General features: G+C 40.4%; 1 protein-coding gene across 2 annotated transcripts in view; it reads right to left on the reverse strand.

Annotated features, from left to right (window-relative positions):
• The window catches only part of MBOAT1 (membrane bound O-acyltransferase domain containing 1), a 28,134-nt gene that overhangs the window by 14,168 nt on the left and 1,487 nt on the right, over positions 1-12,479 (reverse strand). Inside the window, exons 1-4 of one of the 2 annotated variants that reach the window (XM_063298963.1) lie at positions 4,711-4,851; positions 3,393-3,538; positions 2,964-3,041; positions 747-842 (exon numbers count right to left, since the gene is read on the reverse strand). In XM_063298963.1, coding sequence (XP_063155033.1) covers positions 747-842; positions 2,964-3,041; positions 3,393-3,538; positions 4,711-4,746 — 356 coding nt within the window. In that variant the 5' untranslated portion in view covers positions 4,747-4,851. Of the gene's footprint in view, positions 1-746; positions 843-2,963; positions 3,042-3,392; positions 3,539-4,710; positions 4,852-12,479 lie in introns of those variants that run through there. The other variant, XM_063298962.1, reaches the window with a different exon arrangement.

Consider the following 12,479-nt stretch of genomic DNA (forward strand, 5'->3'; position numbering starts at 1 on the left):
ACTTAAGTGTCCTTTCAAAGATGCCGACCATGGTTTGAGCAAGATGGCTATTCCCTCATCTCCCAGGGCTCTAAACATGCTGGAGACTGCCATCTTGTGGTCTCCCTGTGAGGAAAAGCTGTCTGGAGCACTTGTGGGCAATCTCAAGTCCTTTCCATATCCGGAGAGGAACTATCGAAGAGCGGGTCTACTTGTCAGCTCTTCATTCTGCCACAGTCGTTATTCTTCCCTGGGAGTGATATATCTGAGTAAATTGTGATACTTTTCAATTATGTTTTCTGAAATTATTCCAAATAAAAAAATATTTGTAGTTTCAGTTCAAATTTTATGTTTAAAAATTTATGAATGTTTTGATGTATTTCCTTCCAATACTTTTGGGGGAGGTTTTTTTGAGTGACCACCTCATGTGGCAAAATCTTCCTTCTTTATTGTAGCATTTCCAACATTTGTTATATGATTTTTCAGTCTTAGATCTCTGTTGACTTAGGGGCACTTTCCCCCACCCCACATTCTCGAAATGTGTTCACATATGCTGCTATGGAATTAAAGTATTTTCACCCCAGAATACCTGAAGGAAAACTTTCCATCACTGGCAATAGCACCTCCAAAAATCCTATCTGAAATGTACTCAGATCTCCTGGCTCACTATTAAAAAATCCAGTGAAATAAATCATGAAGTCAAATGACACTGAATTCCTCTGATTCCTATTTATTATAGTGCAAAAACATGAATTATTAATACTTACCCTGAGAAATCTGTAGTGAGAATACCATACTGGAATATGTATATTCGGCTAATATGGCACAGTGTGAGGTAACCCATAGCTACCAAGAAAGAATACCTAGAATCATATGCATTGATAGCATGAAACACTTTTAGCCAAAGCACTCTGATCAAGACAACTGTAAATACAGGAAAACCTGGCTCCCAGTCCAGCTATTTATTTTGCTTAGGCTTGCCTGCCTCTGATCCATTATCAAGAAGTTGGCAAGCAAATTTTCATAGTTCCCTACTATGGCTTTCTTATAATCTGTGGGTCTCTAAACTATAGCTAAATCTTTTCCTGACATTTCAGTTCTCCATACTGTGCAGACTACTGCCCTCCCTCCCTGGTAGTTAGGACGGGAACCAAGTAAATATGGCTACACATTCTTAACATTAAAAAGAGCTGTAAGAGAAGGGGCAAAGTTAATTTTTTTTGTCATAAATTAATAAATATCTGGGTTTTTTTTTTCTTCCAGAAAGCGTTTTGTTCAGTCTTCCCAACCCAGATTCTTCAGATGCAGAAATACAGACTGGAATTCTAAGACTTACCATTCAAGATATCTGGCACCAAGTTGGAGAAGGCTATCCTGAAGTCTGTTACTTTTAGAAGAACTAGGGCAGGGCGAAGTGAGAGCAGGCAAGCGTGTTGGAGACGCTCTCACAAAATGACCTGGCATGGCAAGTCATAGAGCCTATTTGTCAGAAGGGAACTGGGGAGTTTTTCTCATGACTCCATCTAGCCCCACAGGGCTAGCCACAGATATTTACATTTACTGAGAAATCCATCATAGGGTCCAGAGCAATCTTGAAAATAAAGATGTTGCTAGAGACTAGCAGTTTATATATATTAGCTTCCTATTTATTTTTCATGATTAAAATAATCTTAAATAAAAGTAAAATTGGGGGGGGGCAGAAAACCTGATAGGTGCAAATGCATTGGTGGTGATGTGTACCTTCTTGCTTCGTCCTGAATGAACATACAGAATTTGGATAGAATATTAATTGGCACCCGATAAAGTAGTACAGAAGGAAAGTAGATAATCTGTGGCACTACAGGAGTTTGTGAAGTACAACTTCCAGCATCTCTTACCACTGGTCATGCTGACTACAGGGTCGCTGTGAGCTGTAATTCAAGTTGCAGCTCCCTACAGTTAGCTACGCTGAGCAACCTTGTATCAGCATTTTCTGTTAATACAAGTATTTCAAGTTTTTCCAAGGGCAGTTCCACTCAGAAAATACTGTATTGTATCAAAGCTGGACTAGTAAGGCATGTAAAAAGAAGAGCAAGTGCACTTTAAAAACTTTAAAACAAGGGTGGGCAACGTTTTGATGGCACTGGACCACATTTAATGTTTTGGGAGAGCCACAGTGGGTAAAATAATTATGCATAGTGGATAGGGATATGCAAACATTCAGAGACTTTTCCAACCATACTAGAAGTGTTCTGAGCAAAAAATGTGGTCCATTTCAAGTTTGAAAAACTCCAGTGCCACTGAAAGGAACCTCCAAATGGTGAGCAACAGTGTTATCATTTTGCATAAATCTCTGGGGACTTCAAAGATCAGACCTGGGAGCTGCACGCACTTTGATGCTACTGGCTGCCTACTCTTGCTTTATAGCAATCTTATAAAATCCATTTTGCTGAAGACCGTGATTTGCCTGCTTATCCCATGGTTGAGCAGCAGGGGCCTGAAATACACAGGTGCAGAGAGTAAGGAAGATGACCTTGACGGAGATATGCAAGATTCTGCAAGATTCCGTTATTACCGTATAGCCAACCTCAATAAATGTAGTTTTAGCCTTCCTATGGAATTGATCTCTTGGTTTGGTCTACCTAGTGAGGCTGACATCCATCTGCAAGCCTGATTGTGAGGTACCTCCTCCTCCTGTGAATTAGGGAGGTGTCTGTCTGAGCCGCTTCAGAATATTTTCTGTCTGTTGCAGACTTAAAATATATTTCATCCCCATCACCCTGGCAATGGATCTTACATATTTCCATCAAGGTAAACTTCCTCGCTCTTTACAACAGGTACATTTAATTACTCTGCACTGCCTTACAATGGCTGAAATATGAGATACCACAAGAAAAGAAGGCAAGGACATGTGTGACCACTAATCAGATATTAAAGGAAGGGAAACAAACAACAACATTTTAAAATATTAGTTTTTAACACTTACAGTAGACATACAACCTCACCTGTGAATGTTGGGAATACTGGCCATGTTCATGATGCCATAGCTTATCATCACTAAACTAAAAATATGGATGGAGTACCTTGGAAAAGAAGAAAAAGAAGTTCCATTTTCCACGGTCAGTGATAGGTAACAGAAGACATCACTTTTCTGAATTAACTAAAAGTTATATAGAAAGAATCCAACCTTGAAAATCCCTCCAAATGAGTGTTTATTTTTTTAAAAAGTTTTTAAAAGCTTTTTTAAAAAAGCTCTTCAATCACAGACTGAACACATGCATCTTTCTTGAAAGAATCTACCTGCTGATAAAAGAGTTTTGAAGTTTTGTTTTCATAATGTCATAGTTGCCCAGTAGAATGCTTTACAATTCCCAGAATATAAACTACTAAATTCATAATCACATTGACTAGAAAGTTAGGCAGAAATGACTCACCAACCAAAGCAGAAGACAGCAAAATATATTCCCAAAATTGTGGCAAAAGCATGACGAACACCAGAGCTGGCCTGACTGGGCCTTAAGTACAAGCGAAACCAAAACGCAGCCAAGAGCGCAAAAAGCTGACAAGCAACAAAATTGACCTAAAGAAATATGAAAATAGATTGGAATCTTTCTCAAATCATTATTATCAACAGCAATAAAAAAGCTTTGCCATAAAATCCTGGAGATGTTGTAGTAAGATTCTCATCACAATAATCCGTCTGCTTCAAAGAAGTGGGGGAAAGGGTTCTGAGCAGTTTGTTTACATATATTTAAAGCTTGGTAATTCAGCAAATGAGTAAATTGCTTTTGCTGTTTATTTCAAGCAAAAGAAGCCTTTGAATTAAATCCAGATTGGTCTTAAAAATCCAGACTTTGGGTTAAATCCAGACTCACAGTGCAGTTCTACATATGTTTATTTAGACAGTTCAGTGGGGTTTGCAGCTCTTTAAGAAGGAACAGTGCTTTCTGAAAGCATTTCTTTGAATTCAAAGGCAAGCAAGAAAATTAGCCAAATTAACTCCAAAGACTTATTCAAAGTAAATTAATAGAAGTACACTGTGGCCCACTACTACAGGATCAAAATCTGAAGGATTAAAGGCTGGAATACAAACATTCATATTCCACTTGGGCAATTTCCCATGAGGTTTTCATGTGCTAAAATAGTCATCACCAACAAACATATACACAAGCTTTTCTGTTACCCAGCACTCTTCCCTGGCAAGATATAACAAGGCATCGTGGCTTAAACAGTTGCCCCCTCCCCTTTTTTAACTTCATTATTTCTTCCTCTGCCCCTGTTTTTGCAATATGTTGCTTGATGAAAAGTTCTGACAATTCAAAAGGCTACATGTACTTCAGTTCACTCTAATTTTAATGGGATGGGCATTTCAAACCATATCTAACATAAAACTTTGCTAAAAACAGAAATTTTAGTTATCATACATATAATGTAACAGGACCTTATTTTAGAAAGTTAAAAGCAATTGCCTGTTAGAGACAAAGCATCCTGATGAATAAATTCTTTTGTAGAATGTATATTACTCTGAAATGGAAAATCATAACCTTCTCACGAAAATATTAAAACATGTACTTTTAAATACAAATCTTATTTCATTTTATTTCATGTACTGCACACTGATTTTATCAGTAAGTTCTACTGTTTTCCTACTTTAAATTCTCTATAAAGCTCCTGAGATTTAAACTTTATAATTGGAACATCTCTTCATAGACTGCTTTCTGTGAAGCAGATGAAGGAGTAATTGCTACTCACCTGTGTGGAGAAGACAAGACTGATTATGAAGTCCATAACTCAGCACATACATGAAAAGGGAAAGTATTTCAGTTAACCTTTTTCAAATTAAGAGTACAGGTACAGCTCAATTTACAATGACAATTGGGACTGGAATTTCCTTGCTAAACGGTTGTAAAGTGGGACCGCATCACTTAACAATAGCAATCCCTGCAGTCCCTGTTGCCATCATTAACTGAATCCCATGGTCGTTAGGTGAGGCAACTTCCTGTTGGCTTCCCACAACCAATGTCAGTGGGGAAGCCAGCAGGAAGTTGCAAGTCCCAGGCCTGCAGGCAGGTAAGTGGCTGATGCCGGGTGGGGGAAGGGAGTGTGGGGGTGCGTGAGAGGTGCTGAGTGTCTGGAAGGGTGCATGGGGGTGCAGTGCAGGTCAAGAAGCTACATGGGGGTGTGTGAGAGGTGTCGCATGGGTCGGGGAGCACATGCGGCGGTGTGGTGCGGTTTGGGAAGGGGGTGCGGGGGTGCAGGAGTGGCTCGCACAGAGCAAACACAGAGGGGCTGGGGAGGGTGCTTGGGTGGGGGAGACTCAGCAGCAACCTCTGACCTTCTCTGCCATCTTCCCCACTTTCTGGAGAAGGTTGCAAAGGTTGATCATGTGATCACAGGGTGCTTGGCAACTGATTTTAAATGTGAATGGGTTGCCAAGTCCCCAGATCACAATCATGTGACTGCAGGGGTGCGGCAAAGGCCGTAACTTCAGGGACCAGTAGTAAGTCCCTTCATTCAGCACCATTGTAACTTCGAACGGTCACTGAACAAATGGTCCTAAGTTGAGAACTACTGTAGATTTGAAGAATCTTTTACACCACAATCAGATGCTGTTATACTCTTCTATTTGGTGGTTGAAGAAAGGGTGGTTTTGATACAGATGAAATTTCTCTGTGTCTTGATATTACTAAGACATTCCTGATTATTCTGTTCTAAACAAGGAAACTCTACTTCTGATCCTTAGAACAATCTCCCTGTGGGGCACGTACATATGGGGAGGGTTCCTGGTGTGCATGGAGATGGCGACCTTAGATTATGGGGAGACTGGTTGTTAATTGCCAGTTACAGAGATTACTTGGTCCACACAAACGTCCTGAGATATGTAGGTAAAAACTCATGCAGTTCCTCTCACCATTCCAATCCCATGCATGACAACTGTTTAGTGATAAACTAAGGAATTTTGAAGCCATTCTTGGTAAAAGAGTTGGCAAGAAACCAAGAAGACATGCTTGGCATGCTTTCCCTACTTTGTTTTAAAGTAATTCAAATAAGCTGCAGTTTTGTGAATGCTGTCACACAGTTCGCCAACTTCTCTAAGTGAATGGAATTGTTGGCCCAAGCACAAAGGATAATTAATGGGAACATAATTGACCAAGGGAAAAAAAAATGTGTGGCTACAGTTGTCAGCAGCCCAGATTTTGAATGCAACCATTGTTTGCTGTATAACTAGAAAACTAATCTTTAGAACGATTTTATTCATGTTGAATATTTGTCCTTGTGCAAACATTTATGAACAAACTTACTCATAAAATGTTAATATTTTAATATTAATCATATTAATTAATATTAGGGTTAGGGTAATATTAATATAATATTAATATAATATTATCATAATATGTTAATAATGTTTCAATGTTCTTGCCTGAGTATCTTTGGCCTCATCCCACTGCCTAATAACACTTAGGGCTGTGTTTGGCAGTTTGGTGCCCATTTATGGATGTGTGTATGAACATCCTGCATCATATACTCCTTATGTGTAATGGGGGCAGCAAACCTGCTTTCCTGCCCTCAGTGTGCAGCCCAGCTTATAGATGTAGGTTTCCTCATCCTTGTAGCTTGTTTGAGGAAGCTGTGTCCCTCTACCTATATACAGATGGAATAACGTATAAATACATTACATACAGATTATATATATATATATATATATATATATATATATATATATATATGTATATATATATATTATACATTATACACAGATGGTATAATGTATATACAGTATACAGATGGTCACTCTCAGCCCAACCCACCTCACAGGGGTGCTCTTGTGGGAAAATAGGAAGAGGAAGGAGTATTAGGTATGTTTGCCGCCTTGAGTTGTTTATAAAAATAATAAAGGCGGGATAAAAATTAATTAATTAAATAAATAAATAAAATGTCAGTTTATAAGTTAACATCAATATTAATAAGGAAATAACTCACCAGTTCTAAGTTCTGTTCTGGCAACAAAGTCTTAAAAATTGCATATGCCAGTACAATAATGCTACTGATGGTGTGATGTGGAAAAAAAAATCTAAAATATATATTAACGCAATATTTTTATTAGCCCAGATGAAGGTTTACCCATTAGCATGCAATAGAAAGCTTCATCAGTTACTGACCTTTGTGGAAGGAGAAGCTAAATTAAAAAAGAGAAGAATCGGAAACGGGGGGGTTATACTTTGCAAATGGGCTTTGCAAAGCATCGCGAGAATGGCACATGCGATTTAGAGAACGGTGGGTACTGCCGTCACACGAGGTTTCAGAAGGCCTCAGAAACCTCCCAAAGCATCTCGAAAACAGCGTGCACTTGTTCGAGAATGGTGCATATGGCCTCAGGAAGAAGGCCTGGCATGGCCAGCAACTGCCTCGCATAGGGCACCCATTAGCAGTGGCAGGAAGGTCAGCTGGGTGCAGCAGGGCCAGTGGAGTGCAAGGCAGTGGGGGCAGCTGGGGCTTTGCACTGTGGCACTGTGGCGGCTGGCTGCAGCATGGGGCTTGAGGTGGCACTCCTTGGCAGCAGCAGCACTGGGGCTGAAGTAGAGGCCTGGATGTGGTGGCGGCTGGCTGAGACTGCTGAAGGCTCTGGCCCTCTACTTCAGCCCCAGCGCCATGACTGCCACCAAGGAGTGGCGCTGTGCAGGGCAGCCAAAAGTGCAGAGATGGGGAGAGATAGGCAGGTGGGGGGAGTTTCAGTGCCCCTGTGGGTGGGCTGCGCAAATTTTGATCATGTGACAGCAGGGGTGCCGCAACAGTTGTAACTTTGGGAACCGGGCATAAGTACCATTCGTTCAGCGCTGCCGTAACTTTGAATGGTCACTGAACAAATGGTCGTTAAGCAAGGACTACTTGTAATTGAAACTTCTACTTAAAGCAGCAGCAATATGTGATCCTACAGCTGCTGGTGGATGGCAAATCCCATCATTTTTCACTAATGGCCATACTGGCTAAGGCTGATGGAAATTAAGATTCAGCAACATCTGCAATATTGCCATCTCTAAATTAAAGAATCAGAGAAAGGGAAGGAGAAGAAGGAACAGGGAAATATTGCCAGCATAGCTGTCATGAGTACTGATGGCAAGCAGGAGGGGGCCTCTATCCAGGGGGGAAAACGCATGCGTAGTACTGAGGAATTAAGCAGCCATTCAAAGAGACACAGATCAGACCCGCCTTAACTTTTGGGGTTTATCTGTCTGGGTTTTTCCCACGCTTCTTCAGTTTGTTAGGATTTTCTGTCTTATGTAGCAGTAATAAACACTAGAGATCTATTCCTCGTCTCAGCGTGATTCCTGACTGTTAGGACATCAGCATTTAGATTGACTATTTCTGCCACAGTGAAATAATGAAACATGCTAAAGGAAGTGACTGATAAACTGATTATCAATTTTTCCTTTAGCATGTTTGATCAAACTATCAACCCATCTCTGGCAAGTCCACAAATGCTTGTTTCTACATTTAAGTACAAATATAATTCAAATAATGCTGAATTACTAGTTAAAAGAATTTAATAAATGCCCAGAATTACTTAAAGACACGCATTAACTACTATGAGATTTTATGTAATAATACACATTCATCAACAGCTGGGAGTCCAATAAGGGAAAAAAGATACTACACAGGACTAAAATTCCTTGCAAGAATACATCTGTAATAATTACTGAGCTTTAACATTTATCAAAATAATTTTAATGAAATTTTCCTTCTGTTAAAGATGATGCAGTCTTGAAATAAGATTATTTCACAATGAAGGCCTGAGAAAAGAATTGTATTGGTATCTGGAAAAATGCATTTTTTTCCAGTGAGCAAGTGAGGATGCAATACCTTCTGGCAAACAATTGTATATATAACTTTATACACAAATGTGTTTATATTTTGTTCAGAGTAAGCAAGAGTATTTAACTAGACAGTGCAATTGCCTTCTTCAAAGAAAGGGGAGAATTGCCAGGCCTTTGAGGAGTACGTATTTCTTCCTTCAATGAAGTCTGGAAACACCCAGTTATGACACACTGTAAATACTTGACCTTCAGAAGCTGTGAAAATCTCTATGCAACAATCATGCTACAGAGATGGCTAAGTGCAAAGAGTTTACTTCTAATAAGCCAAGGGGGAAAAAGTGGAAATTAGTTGGAGTGTGTCTCATAGAAATGAATCAAAATCCCTTCTAACTCCATCTACTGATTTTTTAAAGAAAACCTGACAAGCAAAGCAAGGAAATCAACAGATTCCACATGAAATAAGCTTTAAAAAATTAAAACTGCCATATACTTTGGCCTATGTCCAAAATTCTCATAATTATCAGTTATCTAAACCAGCAAACGCTAGTCACAGGCAACACTGATTATCGATAAGAGTTTAACATTTTCCCAGTATAAAATACTTCACAAATATCTCAATAAATTTGTGAATATTGCAAGGAATCTGATTTTTAAAGAGACAAACCGATAAACCTCTTTAACTTTCCCTCTTATAGTTCCCAAGCCTTTTTTCCTTCCTTCCTTCCCTCCCTCCCTCCTTCCCCCACCCTCTCTCTCACACACAGTGAAACTTGTTTTAGAGTAGCTAATAAATTAGACACATGCACTTTCTTTTGAATGCACCTTCTTTTCCTCCGAATGAATAAGACAATCAAATGCAACACATATGAGGTAACAGCCATTATCACGCTCATATTTTCAGTTTTTCCCCAACAAAACAATCATACAATTATTATATGCTTTCAATATATTTCCCAGGTCAAGTTTTAGCACCAAGGTACTCTTAGCTGAACTCAACAAATAGCTAACCATGGTCAGACCTAGTTAGTACAGGAAATTTCGGGGTTACAGACTAGACTTGGAAAAAACATCCCAAAAGAAAGCTCTGGAAAACATGTGGAGAGCATGCGATGTGGGCTCTGGACCAAATCACGCCTGTGCGGACTCCCTGTATACATGGATCTTGAAGAGTACTGTGGTTTACCAAGGAGCTCTAAGAGATGAAGTGGCACAAGAGATACCAAGAGCACCACTGGAGGAAGACAAAACGTGAAATCAACTAAGCACAGGTAACAGATTCTGTTAATGTAGCCTAACAGTAAAGTAGAAGTAGCTCATCTGATCATGTTTCCTGTCTGGTTTACCTAGGAGGGCTGACATCAATCTAGCAAGTCTGAAAGTACAAATCTCCTGCCATCCCTTTTTACCACTTGATCAGTTAGGGTAGATCCTTTCTAAGTTTCTTTCTCTGTCTTTTTTTCTCTTTCTCTGCCACCAGTTGTGGGCTCCTCTCCCTTTTATCTGATAATTCCCTAGGCGGCATCAATCCACCCCCCAATCTTCCAAGGTCATTCTCACATTCCATTACAACATGAAACTGCTGGATGGGGTCATTAGCTGGCATAGGGTATAGTATCATCAGTATGCCGATCATGTCTAATGTTACAGGCCGTAAGAGTAACCTTGAGGAAGAGGAGGAAGAGCCACAAACAAGGCAATGGTTAGACAAAAAAAAAATGAGTCCGAGGCAGAAATGTAATTTGAGAAAGCATCTCAGGCTTGACCCTCCCTAGTTCTCTTGTAGATACAGGGAAGGAGGATGGGAGACACATTCAGACTTGCAAGATTCTGTTACTGTAACCTTATAATTAAAGTAGTATTAGCATTCATAACTTTGGTTTCCTAGTCTGGTCTACACTGAAGGGCTACCAGTTATACATCTCCACCCATGGCCAGGGAGGTGATCCTGTAGCATTGCTGACTGAGTGCCTGGAGGTTATGACGGTCTGGATGGGGAGAACCCGACATCAACTCAATCTTGGCAAAATAGATGGCTTTGGGTTTTTGGCCTGCCAGGGTCTGGTGACATGCCATCTTTGACACTGGACAGGATGGCTCTCCCCCAGATGGAGCTGATGCATAGTCCGGGGGTCCTCCTAGAATCACAGCTCTGGCCTGAGGAGCAGGTGGCAGCCGTGGCTAGAGGGGCCTTTGCACAGATTCACATTGTGTGCCAAGTGTGCTCTTTCCTGGACCAGGAAGCCTTGCTCACAGCTACTCATGCCTTGGTCACTTCCTGTTTGAATTACTGCAATGCACTCTACATGAACCTGCCTTTGAAGACCACCTGGAAATTACAACTGGTCCAGAATGCAGTGGTGCATGCAGTGTCAGGCACCCCTAGATCTGCCAATATTACATCCCTGATGCATGAGCTGCACTGATTCCCAGTTTCCTTCTGGGTGCAATTTAAAGTGCCAATTATCACCTTTAAGCCCTACATGGCATGAGACCAGACTATCTGCAGGACCACCTCTTCCTGAATGTATCTGCCTGTCCCAGAGTGGATAGGGTAGGCACATTCCAGGTCCCTTCCCTTAAGCATTGCCATCTTGTGTGTCCTCAAAATTGTGTCTTTTCTGTTGTAGCCCCTGCCCTATGGAATAAGCTCCTCCTTGAGATCTGACAGGCCTCCTCCTTTTTAACCTTCCAGAGAGCACTTCAGACCTGGTTCTTCCCCCAAGCACTGGGATAGGGAGAGGTAAGAGCAGGATGAGAACGTTGTAGGTTTCATCAGGAAGTGTTGTGCCACCAGGTTTTTCTGGTTTTGGTTTTATTGTCTTTTTATTTTTATGGATGTATATATTGTTTCTATTGGTTGCAAACAATGCAGAATTTGGTTTTAAGATGGACAGCTATACAAATATTTAAATAAATAAATAAATACTAATTCTGCACTGTTGCCAAGACAAGACAACGAACATGCTCATATGGTCACCAGAAATCAAGCTCAACCTAAGGGATCTTTACCATTTTTTAATACAGCGCCCCTACACTTAAATCTTTTTAAGCATGCATCCTTCTCAACCTCAGCGACTTTAAGCTGTGTGGACGTCAACTCCCAGAACTCCCCAGCCAGCATGGGGAATTTTTTGTCTTTATTTTATTTTGCTTACTGCTTCTTACTCCTCTTCCATGCTTTGTGTAATATTGTTTATTTTGAAAACAGCATAATGGAAATGGGTTAAATTCTACTCATTAAAAAAAATTATCTGTAACACTACAGTAAGTCTCGCCTGACTTAGAACATCTTTGCTTATGGTGTTTTTAACTCCTACAACAATCTACACTTCTGTCTGGTTTATCTCTCAGTACAATCTGGACAGCTGAGCCCACTTTTTGCTGTTAATACAGCACACACTTCCTCATTGCTGAGGGAATGCAAACATACTTCCTCATTGTGGAAGGAAAGCAAAAGGCCAACAGGTGGCTGAGTGAGAAAAAAATCTAACATCAGATGACCAGTCTCCCTTGAGGGCACTATGGTAAATTCGGTCTTCCAACAAGCCTTGAAACAAACATATTGAACAGAATTCTATCACCCTGCAGGTTACAGCTATCTCCCTCTCCTCCTCCCAAATTTATCAGTCTGTACCAACTACAAGGTAGCATACAATCAAATGCATTGCTCTGCAGAAATTTATTTCTTGCAAATGCACTTCTCTGGTA

The sequence above is a fragment of the Candoia aspera genome, chromosome 3, assembly GCF_035149785.1.
Source record: "Candoia aspera isolate rCanAsp1 chromosome 3, rCanAsp1.hap2, whole genome shotgun sequence".
Lineage (NCBI taxonomy): Eukaryota > Metazoa > Chordata > Lepidosauria > Squamata > Boidae > Candoia > Candoia aspera.